General features: G+C 42.1%; 1 protein-coding gene across 11 annotated transcripts in view; it reads left to right on the forward strand.

The window, feature by feature from the left end:
* The first annotated feature begins 1,640 nt into the window (after positions 1–1,640).
* The window catches only part of STAU2 (staufen double-stranded RNA binding protein 2), a 309,733-nt gene continuing 290,250 nt past the window's right edge, over positions 1,641–21,123 (forward strand). For 2 of the 11 annotated variants that reach the window (XM_027127898.1, XM_027127904.1), the window contains exons 1-2: positions 2,362–2,403; positions 10,306–10,371. Coding sequence is in view for 3 of the 11 variants with exons in the window: in XM_027127905.1 (XP_026983706.1) it covers positions 10,354–10,371 (18 nt within the window). In the remaining 8 variants the exon portion in view is untranslated. Of the gene's footprint in view, positions 1,752–2,297; positions 2,404–10,305; positions 10,372–12,857; positions 12,912–21,123 lie in introns of those variants that run through there. The other 9 variants (XM_027127896.1, XM_027127897.1, XM_027127905.1 and 6 more) reach the window with 8 other exon arrangements.

Genomic DNA, 21,123 nt, shown 5'->3' on the forward strand with positions numbered 1-21,123 from the left:
GAAAAGCCCGCATGCAGCAATGAAGACCCAATGCAGCCAAAATAAATAAATAAAATTCAAAAATTAAAAAAATAAAAATTCATTCTAAGGGTTGGTGGGTGGGCCGGGACTCTGTGGCTCCAGGGCTGGGGGTGCCCAGGCAAGTCAGCTGGAAAAAAAATAACAAAAAATAAAAATTCATCCTATTTGGGGTTTAAATGTAACACGCCCATGGTCTCCTAGTTAGCAAGTAGATAACCAGAGACTTAAAATCCGTTATAAGAAAAGTTACAGTGGAGATAAAGTTTTCAATTAACTTTAATGACCTGAATAAGAGGGAATGACATTTCTGAACACTTCAGAGTCATTTCTGAAAGCATAAACTCATCTATTTATTCCAAAAGCATTTACTTCCACCCCCTAGCTCTTGGATGCTGGGACTACAAAGATGAATGAGCTACAGAGCCTGGCCTTAAAGAATGTACTGTTTGGCATGTGGAATCAGGCTCAAAAACACTCTAATGTACCTACTATGTCAGAAGAGAGAGAACAACAGCACTGACCTGCTCAGAGGAGGTAGAGAATGCTTTCAAGGAGGTGATTTCGGAATGATCTGAAGGACGACTTGCTCCTTGGGTGAAAGGAGGATGGAATGCAGGGAGAGCGAGTAGCCCAGGAAAGGCACAGATGTGGGAAGCTTGTCCTTTGATACCGCTGGTGTGAAGGGCATGTACTCTTTCATTCAACAAGTATTTGAATGCTAGGCTTGAGCTAGAAGTCATTAATCAAGGACTGATGCAGATTTAGGGAGGATGCACCACGTTAAGTTTGAGGGAATTGGCAGATGTGAAAAGAGGGAAGGAGCATCGGAAAGAGTTCCAGGAGGAAAATGTAGCAGGTAGCTGATCTCTTTCCATGGGAGATTTAGCGCATGCCAGGTCCTACTTAAAGGGCTTTATACATACTATCACATTTAAATACATGTTATCACATGTTGTCTCCTGTTGAACAAAAGAATAAACTGACTCATTGGGTAAGTAACATGTCCATGGTCTCCTACTTAGTAAGTGGATAACCTGGCCTGGTTATCTAATTTGAACGCCCTTGCTTTTAACCACTGTGCTATACTGTCTTCCCAGCTGTTCAGGAGAACTATCGGTTTTACGTGATGACTGAAATCACAGGCCTGGTAGACATTTCTCAGGCGGAGAATCGATACTGGGAAGCAACCCTGGGAATAATAATGCAAATGGATAAATTTGTGAAAACACAGTAATAATTCTATTTCTACACTTACTTTATTGCCACATTATTTATGATGCCATTTACTAAATGGAGTGTTGAATTTCACTGGGCTTAACTGGGTTAAAGTTATCCAGACATCAGTAACCCACATCAAAACCAGGACGACTCAAGAAGTAATTCGAGTTTTCTGGCACTCCTGCCTCAACAATCTAGAATCTAGGGCACTGTTCTAAGATGATCCTCCTTTTTGGTTCGAAGGGTTTCTTTTTTATGATTTTTTTGGCTGAGGAAGCTGTCTGGCCACGCTGCGGATCTTGGAGTGCAGGTGATTACTGATCACTAGTGTTTTCCGGGCGAGACAGTGGCGCTAACCCCCTCCCCTTTCCCCCCCTTCCCCCTCCTCCTCCCAGGCTGGAAAGGTGCAGGATCCGCTAAACCGTGCTTCGCACAGTGGCGGCCGGAGCAGACGCGGGATGGTCGCACGCCCCCAGCAGAGCAAAGGGGGGCAGCGAGAAAGCCTGGGGAAGGTACGGGAGGGGAATCGGGGTGCGGACACCACCTGGAAAGAGCAGAGGTTCAATTGGGCGGGGGAGGCATTTGCCGAGTGCAGGTGTGGAAGAGGCTGCCCCAGGCCCACCCTTTGCAGCCGAGGGGGCGGGGAGCCGGGTCGGAGACCCGGAGACTGCGGACGGGGCGCAGTCCTTGGGCGTTCCCTCGCCCTCCTTCCCAAGGCCCCGGGGGATGGCCCCTCGCCCCGCGGCCCGGCCTGCCGGCGCCAGCACCGCAGCGCCTGTAGCGGCCGCCGCTGCGGCGGCCGGCCGGCCGCCAGGGGGCGGGAGCGGCGCCGCGAACAATGGCCGCGCTCGGCCGCGGACCTGCGAAAGGAAGAAGGGAGGGAGGGCCGGCGCCGGCACGCGGCGCGGGTCTGCGGGGGCCGGGGGCGCGCGCGCCGGGCAGGCTGGGGAGCGAGAGCGGCTGCGTCGGCGGGGGCGCGCGGCGCGGGCCCGGGAGGGCGCGGCGGGAGCGCAGGGGAGGCGGGCGGAGGCGGGGGGAGGAGGCGGGGGGCGGGGAGCCCGAGGGGTGGAAGCCGGCAGCGGCGGCGGCGGCGGCCGAGCGGGGTCAGTTCTCTGTAGTGTTTGCCAATGTTGGAGTCGTCTGCAAAGTGTCCCCGGCGAGAAGGTAAATACCCTTGTGGGGGACGTCCGGAAGGCCCCGACTTCCGCCCCGCTGGTGGGGGAGACAGAGGGCGCTGGGGAGCCCTGCGGGTCCGCGGCGCGCGACGAACCCGGAGAAGAGCGGCCCCTTCGCGGCCTCCCCTCCCCCGCGCCTTCCCTCCCTCCTCGGGCTCTCTCCGGGCGGGAGGGGGAGGGGAGGAGGATGGCGGGGGCTGGGGAGCCGGGGAGGAGACGAATGAATTGGGGGGGGGGGGGGGGGGGGGGGGGGGGGGGACGACACAGGTGTCCAGAGGGGAGGAGCCGGGAGGAAGGCGAGGATGCCGGCACAGACGGAGGGTGGAGGGGTGGAGGGCGGGGGGGGGGGGGGCAGGGACCTGGGAGGTGGGGTCGTTGGGGCCGCGGTGGGAACGGCCGGAAGAGGGGACCGCGGGTGGAGCGACGGTGCCGGAGAGGGAGGGGGAGGGTCCCTGTGTGGGGGAGGGCAGGACTGGGGAGGGGAGGGGTCAGAGGAGGGGAGATGGCGGGAGGCCCATCCCTGGAGGGTCTGCGGGCCATGGGCCTGGGGGCGCAGGGGGAACGGCGGGGCGCGGGTGCGCCGGGGGCTGGTGGTGGTGGCTATTTCTGTATAATGGGCAAGTGATAAATACGTAACGCGCCGAAATGGGGAAGGTAGGTGGGGCAGAGGGGGCAAAATATATCCTATGACAGGCAAGTTCGGCCGTGACTCTTACGAACTACCACGGTGAGGGCTCGGCTTAAAGGGGTGGTTGGCAGTTAATGACCTTGCCGAGGTGAAGGCAGTTGGGCGAAGAGACAAAGATCAGTTACAGAATCCGCTGTGCGAGGGCAGAGCCTCCAGCCCCTCGCGGGGCGGGCCGGGGACTATGGGGATTGTGTCGAGGCGGGTGTTCCGCGGAGGCAACTGAGGAGACGCTGAGCTGGGATTCTTCGGGGGTGGGGGCGGGCAGGGATAATGGCCTTGGGTTCTGGAAGTCCCTGGAAATATGTGCAGAATTTTGCACTTGCGGAGAATTTTCTTCGGAAAGGGTCTTTCCTTGGCGTGACGTCCCGCCGCCCCTTCCCCAGAAGGTTTAGAACTACTTGGGTAGAGAAGGACCGTTCACTTAGGGAAATGTACTGAAGGATTTTAAATTGGGTGGTTCCTCCAGAAAGGATAGAGACGATCTTTTAAAGGTGTTTCACTGTTAGCTGAAAACCTTTATTTTTAATGTTTGATTTCACAATTTTGAAATTTGAACTTCTTCTGAGCATTACTTCTCTTCTGATGCATCCTTGTGATTTAAGGGAGCATGATGAACATTTTAAATCAAAATTGTGATGGGCAGGCGAGTTAATAGTAACCTTGTAGGAGAAAAGATTGCAGCATTGCTCCTGGTGGCTATTTCTTCTCCGTCCTTGCTTTCTTAACATGATTCACACATACTGTTGTGAACTGAGCTGTAGTAGGAAAAAAAAATCTTTTTTAATAAAGCCATCAAAACCCAGACATTCTGCATCTCGATTGTTTTGTAAAATGGCAAGTTTTTCATTTTTCAGTTTGCCTATGTTTTACTGCAAAACAGATAACACATACCACTTGAATTGTAGATTTGCTGCCGTTTGCAGCAGGCCTGTATTAGATTTGTGAAACACTTAAACGCCAAACTATGTGATGTCTGTTTTTTTTTTTTTTTGTCCTGCTATGTTTTCAGCTCAAGGCACCATTGCCACGTTCCATTGCATGGCAGTGTAGTTGAAATTTATTCCTAAGTGATCATGAGTTGGTAGGATATAGTGCAGATTTCCTCACACATCACTAAATTTTTCCTTAAGAACCTGTGTTTTGTGTTTGTAAAAATGTTGCTGTATAATCCAAGTATGTACTGTTAACTTCAGATATACTGCCACGTAATTTTTTTTTTTTAAAGATTTTATTTATTTTTTGGCTGCGTTGGGTCTTTGTTGCTGCGTGTTGGCTTTCTGTAGTTGCGGCGAGCGTGGGCTACTCTTCGTTGGGGTGCGTGGGCTTCTCATTGCGGTGGCTTCTTGTTGCGGAGCACGGGCTCTAGGCACACGGGCTTAAGTAGTTGTGGCACGCGGGCTCAATAGTTGTGGCTCGTGGGCTCTAGAGCGCAGGCTCAGTAGTTGTGGCACACGGGCTTCGTTGCTCCGCGGCATGTGGGATCTTCCCAGACCAGGGATGGAACCCATGTCCCCTGGATTGTCAGGCAGATTCTTATCCACTGCGCCACCAGGGAAGTCCCTGCCATGTAATTTTTAAGTTTCAGTTTTTTATTTGGAAGTAACTTCAAGTTTACAGTAGAGTACCAAGAATAAGAATAATACAAAGAATACTCATGTAACCTTAACTCAGAGTCACCAATTTATCATTTGCTTTCTCTCTGTCACACACATAATATTTTTTTCCTAGATCATTTGAGGGTCAGTTATGTACATCATGGTCTCTACTCCTACTTACTTAAGCATGGAAAACCATATAAATTTCACATTTTAGCTTACTTGGCTTGCCTGGAATGAAATTCTGGGAAGGAGTGGCTTGGTCTGATTTTCAACAAAGAATAAGAATATCAAAAATATCAAAGGTGTTCATCACCATTATTAGTATATAAATAATATAGGAATTGAGGCTGAGTGGTTTTCCTGTGTTAGGATCAGGTTCTGGAAGATACAATTGGCCGGTGTGTTGGGGTTTTTTCCTTGTAGTTAACCTCCTCTTTACTTCTAATACTCTGTTTTCTTTTCTTTTGTATACTTTGAGCACTGGATATCTGATCGTTTATGTATGCAGATCATAATAAAGGGGAAAAGTCCAGATATTGCAAAATTGGGTTTTGTTAATATTAGACTGAATAGTGGGAGACAGGCTTAGTATAATCAAATCATGTATAGATATACTTGTGCTTCTTCTAGATACTCAAGAAAATATTAGATGAGTGTCTAGAATCCATAGTAATTATAATTTATATTTGTGTATGATTGATTTTGAAGAAATCCCTGAAGTTCTATATAGAATCCTTGCCATTATGTTGTTTTAGAGGTCAAGCCCTTTGTTAAGGAACATTTTTAAGGAGTCGAGCTTTTATTTATAGTTTAACATATAATGGAAAGAAGGAGACTTTGAACCAGACAAAACTGAGTTTTAATCCTAGCAGTGTGACTGGGGAAGTAACCCAACTTGTAGAAAAATGGGGATAACACCTGCATCCCAAGGTGATGAGGATTAAATGAGCTAATATAAAAATGGCAAAATATGGCACCTGGTATATATAAAATTGGTGTCTGGTAAATGTTAGTTTCCTTTTTTTCTTAGCTGGTATTATGTGGGGTTTTTCACTGGAATGGTTCATGGAGTGAGACTTCTATATACTTAGAATATTTCATAGGCTCTTAGGAGATAGTAAAATTTATACTAAATAGTTTTGATTTTCTTACATAAAAATAATTTTGGGGGGTACCTACTTTAAAAAAAAATTAAAATGAAAAGCTTTTTTTAAAACACTTTTTAAGGAGCCCATGAATTTTTTAGAGTAAGAAGCTTTGAGTTGTTATTTAGTTTTGTAGTAGTTTGGAGTGTAAGAATGGGGATAGTAAATGTTTTTGCTTTTCATATTGTCAGGTAAGACATTTAAGAGAGGATTGCCTGTCAGTCGTGGGATGGGTGCCAATATAAAATTTATAGATATGTTAATTTAATAATGCCATTTTATAAAGCAGGATTTAATTGTTGAGGATTTTATAGATTTAATTTTGCACAGCTTTCAATTAATCAGATGAGCAAATTGTAATTCATAATAAAAGCAGTGAGTGATATCAGCAGTACATTTCAGATACCTGTTGGACCTTTAATTCTTCATGAGTGGCAAGTCTTCTCCAGTGAGTAGTGCCTTCTCACCATAAACTGCTCTGCCTGTTTTCATTTAGTAGCTTGGAACCTGGAACTGCATGTTCTAATGTGCCTGACTGGATATCACTGTAGGGCATTTTGGGGACATGTGAATAGGTTTTTCTAAAAGTACACAGTTGTAATTGGAATGAATGGTAGCTGGAAACTTTTGACAGAAGAGGAAGAGGTGGATTTTATGAAACCGTGGGTAGTATAAAATGCTCTGCATTTTATTGATATGACTTGATATTTTATCAAATTCTTTTAAATATAGGACAGTAGACCTGGCATGTCTTTAAATAAGACATGAAATGTTGAAGAGATGTGCCACTGTGGGCATTCCAAATTGCCTACGGTATAGTTATAATCTTTATATTGATATAGATCTAATACAACTTGTTTGTGGACAACAATGTGTTCAGAATTTTTATCCAGTTACCTTACAGAGTACTGTTAGAGACATATTAGTTTCATGTTTTAACGTATACAGATTTTTATAACTGTGAAGGAAAGGCTTACAGAATATTTTAAATTGTATGGTCAGTTTTGAGTGAATACGTGCTTTCATTTGTGCTATTTCATAAAACTGCTTTATGTATACCACAAGATCAGAACTTTAAAAAATGTACCCCTGTATCTTATTGTGCCTACTTCTCAGGATCAGCCACTAGTATTACCAAAATCTAATACTGAAGAAACACGTACAGGTCTATAGACAAGGATTTGTAATTTTTAGAGGCTTACATAAAGTAAAAACAAAATGAGATTTCTCAAATTTGGTAAATTCTTACTAAATAATGTTAAATTCTGGAAAATAAGGGACATTAGATCACTGAGATGCTTTTAGTTGTTTGTTCATGTTCTGATGTCCAAATGAATTGTTTTCAATTAAAAAAAAGAAAACTGGTTAGGTTTGTAGTTTTAGTTGTAGATAGTGTATTTTAATACCATTTGATTAATGCTACACTTTTTAATGATGTCATCTTTTGAATAGAGTGTAAATGTTTAAGTTTCATAATTTACTCCTTTCAAATTCTGTTATTCATTTGCTCATGTTGAACAGGGAATTGACTTTTTTGGTCTACCTAAATATATTAATTAATACCATAGAATTATAGAATTTGAGTTGAACGGAAGTATCTTATTTATTGTTACAAATTACCCCAGAAATTAAGAACTTAAAACAAATATTTATTATCTCAGTTTCTGTGGGTTAGAAATCTGGGTGCAGCTTATCTGGGTGCCTGTGGTTCAGGGTCTCTTAGGAGGTTGCAGGTAAGCTGTCTTTGGGGCTGTAGACTCATCTGAAAGCTTGACTGGGGGAAGATCTGCTTCTGAGTCATTCATGTGACTCTTGGCAGGATTCAGTTCCTTGGGGGGTACTGGACAGAAAGCCCTAGTTTCTGTTGGGCTGTTGGTCCAAGGTGTCCCTCAGTTCTTTGTCATGTAGGTCTGACTACAGGGCAGCTCACAATATGACAGCCAGCTTCCCACAGACCAAACAGGTGAGCGAACGAGAGCAGGTGACACCCACGAGGGAAATGATGGTCTTTTTATAACCCAGTCTTGGAAGTGGTAGCTCATTATTTCTGCTGTATTCTATTTGTTGTTTGCCTACCAAAGGACTTACATTCACTTTTTAAAGATTAAAAAAAAAAAAAAAAAGGAAGAAAATAGAAGCAAGAGAAAGAACTCAAAGATACATAAAGCAATTTACCAAAGCTCAAAAGGTAATCTCCTGAAGGGGTTTCCCTGGTGGCGCAGTGGTTAAGAATCTGCCTGCTAATGCAGGGGACACAGGTTTGAGTCCTGGTCTGGGAAGATCCCACCTGCCATGGAGCAACTTAAGCCCGTGCACGTCACAACTACTGAGCCTGCGCACCACAACTACTGAAGCCCACGTGCCACAACTTCTGAAGCCCGTGCACGTCACAACTACTGAGCCTGCACTCTAGAGCCCACGAGCCACAACTACTGAAGCCCGTGTGCCACAACTTCTGAAGCCTGCGCACCTAGAGCCTGTGCTCCACAACAACCGAAGCCACCGCAGTGAGAGGCCCACGCACCATAACAAAGAGCAGCTCCCACTCTCAGCAACTAGAGAGAGCCCGTGTGCAGTAGCGAGGACCCAATGCAGCCAAAAATTAAATAAATGAATAAATAAATTTATATATAAAAAAGGTAATCTGAAGAGCTTGGACTAAAACTTAAATTCACTGGTGCTCAGGTCTTGTGCTATTTCTACAAATGCGATTCTCTTGGAAAATAAAAAACTGGTACAGATGGTGAGGTCACTATTGTAAGAAATAATTGAGGAGCTTCCCTGATGGTGCGGTGGTTAAGAATCCTCCTCCCAATTCAGGAGACACGGGTTTGAGCCCTGGTCCAGGAAGATCCCACATGCCGCGGAGCAACTAAGCCCATGTGCGGCAACTACTGAGCCTGCGCTCTCTACGGCCCGCGAGCCAAACTACTGAGTCCGCGTGCCAAACTGCTGAAGACCGTGCTCCTAGAGCCCATGTTCCGCAACAAGAGAAGCCACTGCAATGAGAAGCCCACATGCCACAACGAGTAGCCCCCGCTCGCCGCAACTAGAGAAAGCCCACATGCAGCAACGAAGACCCAATGCAGCCAAAAATAAATAAATAAAATTTTTTTAAAACAAAGAAATAATTGAAAATTTTGAAAGTCATTTTGAATTGACTCTAGTTTGTCATTTTGAAAAAATTGTAGCCAAATATATATATATATACACACACACATGTATTTTCATATGGTATCTGTGTGTATATATGTATTTCCAGAACCTTTGCTTCTGAAGGAAAGTTCAGTATTAAAAATTTTATAGCATAAAAATTTCTACCGAAGTGATTGGATTTAGCTCTTTTGGTATATGTCAAAATTGTGTTGTTGCTTTTTAGATTATTTTTTTGGGGGGACTGTACATAATTTTTAATGTAACTTTTCCCATTACAAAATCCCATTATTTATTGATTTATTTGGGTTTTCCTGCCCTTTTTTTTTTTTTCGCGGTACGTGGGCCTCTCACTGTTGTGGCCTCTCCCATTGCGGAGCACAGGGTCCGGACGCACAGGCTCAGTGGCCATGGCTCACGGGCCCAGCCGCTCCACGGCATGTGGTATCTTCCTGGACTGGGGCACGAACCCACGTCCCCTGCATCGGCAGGTGGACTCTCAACCAGTGCGCCACCAGGGAAGGCCCCTGCCCTTCTTTGATACCTATTTTTAAATTAAGTGTAGAAGACATTTGCTACATGAAAAGAAATACAACCATGGCGAGGAGGTTAGACCCATAAGGAAACAAATCCAAATGTAACAATGGGATGTGTCAGGATGGTAATTTTCTTTTCGAAAATTTTATGTAAAATTTTGATATGCATGCTATTTTTATAATGATGATAATAAAATCAGAAACAGGAAAAAAAATGCAACTAGGTAATCTTACTATGTGCTCTTTTCCATACTACCTAAGAGAATATGTGTGTGTTACATCTTCTTTAGGCTTAATTTATCTTGTAGAGGAGGGGAAGAAAGCTGTTTAAAACGTTACTGGAGCAAGGGAAGTATATATTAAATATTAATCTGAAACTTTTACATTGTTTTAACAGCTTCACTTTTGCTGAAATTGTCGTAGAACTCTAGAACCAGAAGGGACTTTGTGCAGCCTAGATCTGCACTGTCCAGTATGGTGGTCACTAGCCACAGGGTGGCTATTTAACTTTAAATAACATTAAAGAAAATTTAAAATTTACTTTCTCAGTTGTTCTAGCCACATTTCACGTGCTCAGTAGCCACATGTGTCTAGTGGCTACCGGTTTGGACAGCAAAGATATAGAACATGTTTATCATCATAGAAAGTTCAACGCTGATTTAGATCTACTCTATTTTTTGTATTTGATTTTGGTCACGGGCATGTGTTTAAAGTGCTAATCATTGCGATTACCAACTAAGTTGAACTTATTTCTTCATTTTCATTTTCTAGTTTTTGGAGCCGTGAGGGATACAGCAGTTTGGTCAATATTGTTTTAACATGCTTCAAATAAATCAGGTGAGTTTGTGTTAAGGCATGTCACACTTATATGGTGCTTGGGCCATAAATCGTGGAGCATTTTAACTCAGCTTTTCTATAACCATAACCTGCCCACTGCTTTATAGAGCAGTTACATGCTATATATTCATCATAGGAAGACTGCAGGGCAGGTTGTGTAAGGATTATAGCGATAGTCCTGAAAGTTAAGTTTTAAGTGTGCAGAGCAGAAGGTTTTTCTGTTCTTTTTGATGTCACATCTCCAGGACTTGTTGATGTGTTCAGAATGCTTACAGTTGTGATCTAGCTTCAGTAGGTGGCAGTTCTGCAGACTGAAAGCATTTCTAGTGACACATCTTGCGAAGTGGTTGTATCAGTGTGTTAAAAAAAGAGTCCTTTTCTAGGGCACTGGAAAAGGCTGGAAGAAGGTGGTCTGCTAAATAAACTATAGCATACAATGCCTTAGACTCACTGTAGAAATATTTTTCTTAGGTCTTGACATTTCCCCAAGAACTTTATACATTTAATCTTATCCTTTCTGAACAAAAAGGGCATTGTATCATAACTATAATATAAGAAAGCACATTGATTTATTTCACATTTGCAAATCAAGAGAGAAGAAAGTAATTTGATTGCAAGAAGTAGTTAATTCTTTTGTGATTTGAGGAAGTAATACATGACCCCTCCCAGCCCCCGCCCCATCCAGCTCACTTGGCCTAAGAAATCTCCAGTTCCTGTGTATCACACACCATCTCTAAGCAAATGACTTCTCAGTTTATACCTGGTCTAGACTTCTTTTCTGAGCTCCAGACTTGGGTAGCAGTTACCAACTTGATCTCTTAACTTGGATGTCTTTATGCATCTCAGACTTAACGTGTGCCCAGGAAGCAATCTAAATGCTTCAGTCACACTAGACTCTTTCAGGTCTGAGGTTGAGCCAGGTCGCTCCAGCTTGACCTCTTCTCACCCACCACGTGCTCGGTTCACTTGACTCCCAGGCCTAGGATTTGCCTCATAGCACCCTGCCCTTCTGTTTAATGACATCCTGACATTCAAAATTGTATTAAAATATGTAATATTATTTAACGTCTGCCTTCCTTGTGAGATGTTGTGCTCCGTGAAGGGAGTGACTTTGCTTGTTTACTCCTATATCCCCAGGGCCTAGAATAGTTCTTGTCGTATATGATTTTCATGTATTTGCTGAACGAGTGGATGAATGGTGCCAGGCTTGTCACTAAAGCAAGGAGATCTCCGTCCTCGTCCGCAGTAACCACATAGCTGTGTTGTCCGTTTGGTATTCCGTGATGCTGCGTTACACAAATGCCATTAATGTAAAATCTCTCCCTTATGCACAGCCTTTGGTTTTCTCCTTGAACTAGACAGTTTTCTTGTGCCACAAGTATTACGTTCATCAGTGACGTTACTAACATGGGCTGAAAGGAATCATACTGTGCTTAGTGCTTCCTGTGCCTTCATGGTTGCTGTCAAGTCCCATTAGATGCATTGATGGGGCTTTATGAGATGTGACATACAAACTGTGCTGTAGGTGTGAAGTTCCCCCCAAGTGACTGTACAGATACCTGCCATTAATTATGTGGGTACAGTTATTCTACTATAGACAGATGGAAATGATCATTTTATGTCAGGCAACATCATTGAAAATTATAGTTTATAGATTAGTCCTAATGAGGATTTACTAACCATCTGTGCTACTGGTTGTGTTGAACCAGGCATTGCAAACAACTCCTAGGCAGTGCTCTGCGTGGCCACAGCAGCTCCCTGGGCTTTGGCTAGAAAGTGTCCACAGTGCCTGGAGATACGCATGCTTTGCTTGTAACAGATACGTGTTCCTTGGCTTGCTTCAGGACCCTCTCTTGACTAAGTTTTTAAAACTTTTCAAGTCTGAGGGGAAAAGCTAACCTAATTTGGAATAGTAGAACTTATAGAGAAGACTTTGTTTTCATCCAGACTTAAAAGTCACGTTGAATTCTTAAACATATGAGTGATTTTTCTGTTTTATTATGTTCACAGTGACTGCTTTCCCATTAGAGGTTTCTCAAGGTAAATGTGAAAAGGCATGAAAAGGCAATTGAAGCTGACACTCATCTTGAAGCAGTTGAGATTTTTACTGCATAATTTTCAGCACTGTCTTTAGGATTAATAAATAAATTTGGGGAGGTCTTTTGTTAAAATGCCTGAATAGTACTAGCAAATTATTCCATATGTGTTCCTAGAACTAATTAAAAACTAGGCTATTGAATACTAAGTTACTTGGTAACCTTTGTGATATTAATTCTGCCTGACATTATTATTAGGGAACATAGGAATGTTCCATGTTCGGCTACCATAGTGACACATCTGCCTTTAAATTGTGCTCCTCATTTTTACTTTTGCCTTTTAAGAGTGTGTGTTCTTATCCATGTACAATTCATGTAGAAAAATTATGTGGTATAGATAAGTAAAAAGGAAAAAAAAATCACAAGTAATTCCACTATTCTTTTACAGAAACAATCACTGCTAACATTTTGGGGTGTATACTTCTAGATTTTTTTTCTATGCAGGTATGTTTTTATGTGAATATATGTTATTTTAAAAAAGTGGGATTAGGTAATACATAATATCTGAAGTGACTTAATCCATAATTTGGAAGTACTAAGAGTTATTTAATCAAATCCTTATTGTTGGACAGATTTTGTATTCTAGTTAGTGCCACAGTTAGTATTTTTTTTTACATATACCTGTGTTCCTCTGTCCATTATTTTCTTGCAATTAATTATTAGAAATGGAAATACTAGTCAAAGGAGTATGCAGATTTTAAAGATATTTGATGCATAAATACCAAAAATACAAAATTGTATCTATCAGAAGTTTATCAGGGGCTTCCCTGGTGGCGCAGTGGTTGAGAGTCCGCCTGCCGATGCAGGGGACACGGGTTCGTGCCCCGGTCCAGGAAGATCCCACATGCCGTGGAGTGGCTGGGCCCGTGAGCCATGGCCGCTGAGCCTGCGCGTCTGGAGCCTGTGCTCCCCAACGGGAGAGGCCACAACAGTGAGAGGCCCGCGTACCGCAAAAAAAAAAAAAAAAAAAAAAAAGGTTATCAGAATGGCTGTTTCCTTATTTTCGTGACAAATTTTCAATCTCCATTAATCTGTCTGACAAAAAGTGATCTTTTAATTTGCATTTCTATGATTTGCTTATTTTTGTGTTTTGTCTTTTGTGAATTGTGTCCACTGTCATCCTTTACCTTTTATTTGTAAAAATTCTTTGGATTATATCCCCTTGAGAGTTTATAATCCTTAGTTTGTAGTTTTTTCATTCATTATTCAACAAGTAACTAATGGTAGCCTGTTTCCGGGATACCACTAAGTAAGAGTTTGGTGTATTTTGACCTTTCTCCCTGATGATTAATTACAAGCCCCTAGGGAGAGGAAACTCATTTGAACATTAAGCTGTAGCAAATATAAATTGAGAAGGCCCATGTGCTGTGAAATACTATTTAAAAATTAGTGACCGAAATAGGGAAAATGTTTTGGGATTAGTTGGTGAGGCACACTTGACCGGGCAGTGTGTCCTAAGGTGTTGGGAAGTCTATGTTAGGCAGCTGTAGCCTTGGGAGAGCCCAGCAGCCAGGGATTAACAGAGGTTTAAGTAGTGGTTCCTTTTAAAGAGGTTTGGTAATCGCCGTTAGGAACACAGAAGCTAAGGGGAAGCTTTTTTTTTTATATAAATGTATTTATTTTATTTAATTTTGGCTGTGTTGGGTCTTCATTGCTGTGCGTGGGCTTTCTCTAGTTGCCGCGAGCGGGGGCTACCCTTTGTTGCGTTGCACGGGCTTCTTATTGCTGTGGCTTCTCTTGCTGCAGAGCACAGGCTCTAGGCGCGCAGGCTTCAGTAGTTGTGGCTCGCGGGCTCTAGAGCGCAGGCTCAGTAGTTGTGGCTCGCGGGCTCTAGAGCGCAGGCTCAGTAGTTGTGGCGCACGGGCTTAGCTGCTCCGCGGCATGTGGTATCTTCCCGGTCCAGGGCTCGAACCCGTGTCCCCTGCATTGGCTGGCAGATTTGAATCACTGTGCCACCAGGGAAGCCCTAAGGGGAAGCTTTAAGGCCTGAATCAAGTGGAGTAGGAGAACAGGGAGGACAGAACAATTTCAGTGCCAGAAGAGTGGAGAATCCTATAGGGCAAGAGGGAGCCAGGTGTTATACAGAAAGAATAAAGTTGTATCAAGGTGTACTGTAAAGTGTAAAGCCAGGGTTTGGTCATTAAGAAACAAAAAGCCTAGAGTTGAAGGGATAATGGTACTATCCTACAGGTTTGTTGTGAGGAGTAATTGAGATAACAAAGGCCAAATGCTTAGTGTTCTAGTATTCTTGCTACTGCTGTTGATAGTACTATGACTGGTGTTATTGCTATTGTTGCTCTGGAGATTGATGAGAAAGGAGGGCAGACATTTAAGTTGGTCATTAGAGTAATTGTTGGGGGGAGTGAAGCACTTTGGACATGTCTCAAGCCCAGGTCAGCTACAAGTGCTCTCCTTCTCTTTCCTGCCATATGCACTGGAAACTCTATCCTTTTCGCTTTTAAAAGCTGCTGATACTTACTCTTAGTTTTTCTTAGTAAGTAGAGTAGGGTCTATTTACCATCTGCCTATCTCTCTTGAAGTCATAGGATTTAGTGTACAGTTACTGAATTAAAAAAGTAGTAAACACAAGGAGGTTAAAATGTATAAGAAGGATGTTGGCTTTCTGCCATGTTGGCGTAACAAGATTTATCCTCTTTGTAGCCAGCTTCCAAGATGGCCCCCAGTGATCTCTGCCTCCTGGTATTTACACCATTGTGTAATCCTCTCGCACATCTGTTTGTGTGGCCAATAGAATATGGTAGAAGTGATGGATCGTTTCCAAGGATAGGTTATAAAAGACATTGTGCCTTCTCCATCCTCCTCTCTCCCCCTCACTGTCACCCTGCATTGCTGACTCTGAGAGTAGTTAGCTGCCATGTTGTGAATAGCCCACTGGAGAGGCCCACATGGTGAGAAATTGAGGCCTCCTGCCAACAGCTAACAAGGAACCAAGACCTTTAGCTAACTGTGTGACTGAACCTTCTTGAAAGCAGATCCTCCAGCCCTTGTCAGGCTTCCAGCCCTACCTAGACTGCTCTCCATCAACATCTTGACTGCAACCCCTTGAGAGATTCTGAGTCAGAACCACCCAGCCAAGCTGCTCCTTGATTGCTGAACCTTAGAAACTATGTGAAAAAAATAAATGCTTATTTTTTAAGCCATTAAGTTGGGGGTAATGTGTTATGCAGCAGTAATATTCTCTTTCCCCTTAAATAACTTGAGAACATATTAAATATGTGATCAGTGGTTTTTAGACATTGGATGACAGATGGCAGCAGGCTGTGATGCCTGAGAGAATAGAAACAAATGAGGTAAGCCCTTCTATTGCACCAGTTTACAGTAGAGCCTGGAAGTTGTTTACAGGCTGTAGTGCAAGGAGGAATCAAAACAGAGCCCAATTTTGTTGGGATTAGGAAACAGAGATAAGAGTTTAGGAAGGCCAAGGTGGTGGTTAGAGTTGTAGGTCAGAGTACTGGAGAGAAGGGAGCTTTGGGGGAGAGTGGCGAATATATGTTAAGGAGTACACTCGAGCACATACGTATTCTGGAGAGCTGCAGAGGGTTCTTCTTGAGTCTTTGGCTCAGTTCTGATCTGTAGATGCATGGCAGGACCTACTCAAAGTCAGGGAAAGAACTACTGGAAAGCAGTAAGAAAACAGTTTCTGGAGCTCACACAAAACTGGGAATAGTTTGTGTCTCCATTATCTAGAGTGTAAATACCTTGTAATACATTGGAAAGAGTCTTCAGAAGGCTTCAAGTTATCCCAAGTAATTTAACTGTGCACCAGAACAGTCCAACACTGTATAGAGGAATACAACACAATTCAGAACCCAACAATGTAAAATTCCTAGTGTTTGTCATCCAATTCAAAATTAAAATGCTTGCCTCACCTTGAATAAGGAATAGAGCATCTAGACAGAAGATCAGTAAGGAAATAGAGGACTTGAACAACACTATAAGCTAATTAGACCTAACAGATACATACAAAGCGTTCAGCAACAGCAACATACAAATTCCTATTAAGTACACATAAAGCATTCTCCAGGCCGTATGTTAGGCCACAAAACAAGTCTCAATATGTTTTGAAAGATTGAAATCATACAAAGTATCTTCTCTGTTCACAGTGGAATGAAGCTAGAAATCAGTGACAGAAAGAGTACCAAAAACCTCAAAAATATGTGGAACTTAAACAGTACACTCTTAAATAACCAAGAGGTCAAAGAAGAAATCATAGGGGAAATTAGAAAATAATTAAAGACAAATGAAAATGAAAACACAATATACGATAATGTATGGGATGCAGTGAAGGCAGTGCTCAGAGGGAAATTTATAGCATTAAACACCTACATTTAAAAAGAACGATCTCAAACAAATAACCTAACTTTTCACCTTAAAAGAACTAGAAAAAGAGCAAAATTAAACCCAAAGCTAGCCAAAGAAAGAAAATGATAAAGATTAAAGTGGAGATAAACAAAATAGAGAATGGGAAACAATATAGGGAATCAGCAAAACTAAAAGTTGGTTCTTTGAAAAGATAACTAAATTGACAGATCTTTAGCTAGACTGACAAAAAGAGCAAAGACGAATATAACTAAAATCAGAAATGAAGGTAGTTACATTACCATGACCTTAGAGAAATTAAAAAGATTATAAGAGAGTACTGTGAACAACAGTTTGGATACCTACATGAAATGGACAAATTTCTGGAAACACAGATTACCAAAACTGACTTAAGAGAAATAGAAAATATCAACAGCCCTATAAGAAGTAAACAGATTGAATCAGTAAAAAAAAAAAATCCCGGGACTTGCCTGGTGGCACAGTGGTTAAGAATGCTCCTGCCAATGCAGGGGACACGGATTCGAGCCCTGGTCCAGGAAGATCCCACATGCCGCAGAGCAACTAAGCCCATATGCCACAACTACTGAGCCTGGGCTCTAGAGTCCACGAGCCACAACTACTGAACCCACAAGCCACAACTATTGAAGCCCGTGCACCTAGAGCCTGTGCTCTGCAACAAGAGAAGCCACTGCAATGATACACCTGCACATGCCGCAACAAAGAGTAGCCCCCGCTCGCCGCAACTTAGAGAAAGCCCGCGTGCAGCAACGAAGACCCATTGCAGCCATAAACAAAGAAACAAATTTATTTAAAAAACATTCCTCACAAACAAGGAAAAGTCCAGGACCAGATGGCTTCACTGTTGAATTCTACCAAACATTTAAAGAATTAGCACCAGTCCTTCTCAAACTCTTCCAAAACATAGGAGAGGAGGCAATACTTCATAATTCATTGTATGAGGCCAGTATTACTCTGATACCAAAGCCAAACAAAGACACCAGGGGAAAAAAAAAACAAACTACAGATCAATATTCCTTATGAATACGATGCAAAACCCCTCAACAAAATACTAACAAACTGAATCCAACAATATATATAAAGGATTATACACCATGACCAAGTGTGATTTATTCCAGGAATGCAAGAGTGGTTCAGCATAGGAAAATCAATCAGTGTAATACACTGCATTAATAGAACAATGGAAAGAAACCCTCACATGATCACCTTTCTGTATCAGTTGATACAGAAAGCATTTGACAAAATCCAACACATGTTCATAATAGAAACACTCAAAAACTAGGAATAGAAGGACACTTCTTCAGCATGATAAAGTGCATTTATGAAAAACTCACAGCTAACATCCAGTTCGATGGTGAAAGACTAAAAACTTTCTCCTTATGTTCAGGGACAAGGCAAGGATGCCTGTCCTCACCACTGCTATTCAACATTGTACTGGAAGTTATAGCCAGAGCAGTTAGACAAGAAAAAGGAATAAAAGACATCCAAATTGGAAGGAATAGGTAAAACTATTTTTATTTGTAGATGACATGTTACCATGTATTGATATATAGAAAATCCCAAAGAATCTACAGAAAACCAAATAGAGCTAACAAATGAATTCAGAAAAGTTGTAAGTACAAGATCACACAAAATACAATTGTGTTTCTGTATACCAGCGGTATAGAATCCAAAAAGGAAATTAAGAAAACAGTTCCATTCATACTAGCATCTAAAAGCATACAGGAATTGAAAGACCTGTACTCTGAAAACTGTACAACACTGTTGAAAGATATTGAAGAAGACCTAAATAAATGGAAAGATATTTTGTGTTTATGGATTTGAAGACTTAACATTAAGATGGCAATACTATGCAAAACAGTGTACATATTCAATATGATGTCTATCAAAATGCCAGTGACCTTTTTTGCAGAACTTGAAAAGCTGATCTTCAACTTATGGAATTTCAGTGGGCCTAAATAGCCAAAACAGTCTTGAAAGAGAACACGGAGGGTCCATACCTCCCCCATTTCAAATCATATTGTAAAACTACAGTAATCAAAACAGTGTGGTTCTGGCGTAAGGAAAGAGGTATAGACCAATGGAATAGAATTGAGAGGCTAGAAATAAACTAATACGTATATAGGTGTAGGGCGCGGTCAGCTAACTGCCACGCAGCAGGAAGCTGAAGTAAGCTGAGTCATCCTTCCTGTGGCCACTGCGCTTGCGCTAAGTATACTAATGAGGTTTTAAAGTAGCGACCTATCCGATGCTGGCTCACAAGTCGCACCATCGGCGAAAGCCAATCACATATAGGCAACTGATTTTTGACAAGATTGCCAAGACCACTCAATGCAGGAAAGAATAATATCTTCAACAGATAGTTCTGGGACAACTGGATGTCCACATGCAAAAGAATAAACCTGGATCCCTACCTCACACCACATACAAAAATTAACTCAAGATGGATCAAAGACCTAAAGATAAGAACTATAACTCTTATAACTCAACAATAAAAAGACAAGTCAGGGACTTTCCTGGTGGTCCAGTGGTTAAGAATCTGCCTTCCAATGCAGGGGATGTGTATTCGATCCCTGGTCGGGGAACTAAGATCCCAGATGCTGTGGGGCAACTAAGCCCCTGTGCACCACAACTGCTGAGCCCGCGTGCTGCAACTGCAGAGCCCATGTGCTCTGGAGCCTGTGTGCCACAACTAGAGAGCCCGTGTGCTCTGGAGCCCACATGCCACAACCAGAGAGAAGCCCACACACCACAACTAGAGAGAAGCCTGCATGCTGCAACGAAGAGCCCACGTGCTGCAACAGAAGATCCTGCGTGCCGCAACTAAGATCCGATGCAGCCAAAAATAAATAAATATTAAAAAAAAAAAGACAACCCAACTAAAAATGGGTAAAGGACTTGAATAGACAGTTCTCCAAAGAAGATGTACATATGGCCAACATGCACATGAACAAATACTCAACCTCATTAGTAATTAGGGAAATGCAAATGAAAACCACAATTAGTACCCCTTCAGGCTCACTAGGATGGTTAGATTCAAAGAGACCAACAGTAACAAGTGTTGGTGATGATGTGGAGAAATCAGAACACCTGTACAGTGCTGGTGGGAATGTGAAGTGTTTCAGCTTCTGTGGAAAACAGTTTGGCAGTTCTTTAAAAAGTTACACATACAATTACCATGCAATTCCACTCTAGATGTATACCTAAAAGAATTGAAAACAGGTACTCAAATATAGGTACACACATGTTCATAGTAACACTATTTACAATGGCCAGTTGGTAGAAGCAACCCAAATGGATAGATGACTGGGTAAACAAATTGTGGTACAAACACACCATAGAATATTATTTAGCTGTAAGAAGAGATGATGTACTGATACATAGTACAATGTGGTGAATCTCAAAAACGTTTTGCTAAGTGAAAGAAGCAGACACCAGGGTCACATATTGTCTGATTCCATTTATATGAAATATCTAGAATAAGTAAATCTGTAGAGACAGAGCACAGGTTGGTTGTTGTCAGGTCCTGGGGGTAAGGAGAAAAGGGGAGTAACTGCCTAATGGGTACCGAGTTTATTTTGGTGTGATAAAAATGTTTTGGAACTAGGTAGAGGTGGTTGCACAACATTGTGACTGTACTAAATGCTACGATGTCTTCACTTTGAAATGGTTAATTTGATGTTATGTCAATTTCAATGAGAAAATTAAAATGCTTGCAAAGAAGCATGGAAATATGACCCATAACTGGGGTAAAAAAAGATCAATCAATAGAAAGAGACCCAGAAATGACAATGATGATTGATTTAGCAGACAAAGCTGTCAAAAGAGTTGCTACTAATATGCTGTCAGTGTTCAGGAAGGGAGAAGAAAATAGGAAAATGAAGAGAATAGAAATAAAAGATACAAAAATATGCTTAAATGGAAATTCTAGAAATGAAGAATGTAGTATCTGAAAGAAAAAGATACTTGATGGAATTAATAGCAGATGAGACACTGTAGAAGAAAAGATAAGTGAGCTTGAATACGTAGGAATAACAACTGTCCAAAATGAAGCACAGAGTGAAAAAACTGAAAAAAAAAATGAACAGCATCTATGAGCTGTTGGATAATATATAGTCTAAGATAAATTAATTAGATTCTCAGGAGAAGGGAGGAGGAACAGGAAAATATTAGAACAAATAATGACTGAATATTTTCTGTGTTTAGTGAACTAAAAAAAAACCCCCAAAAACAAAAAAACTATAAACTCCATAGATCTGTAAAGCTCAATGAATCTGATTTGAAAGAAACATTTAAA

The sequence above is a fragment of the Aethalodelphis obliquidens genome, unplaced genomic scaffold, assembly GCF_003676395.1.
Source record: "Aethalodelphis obliquidens isolate GAN/ISIS:26980383/991018 unplaced genomic scaffold, ASM367639v1 scaffold33, whole genome shotgun sequence".
NCBI classification, from domain to species: Eukaryota; Metazoa; Chordata; class Mammalia; order Artiodactyla; family Delphinidae; genus Aethalodelphis; species Aethalodelphis obliquidens.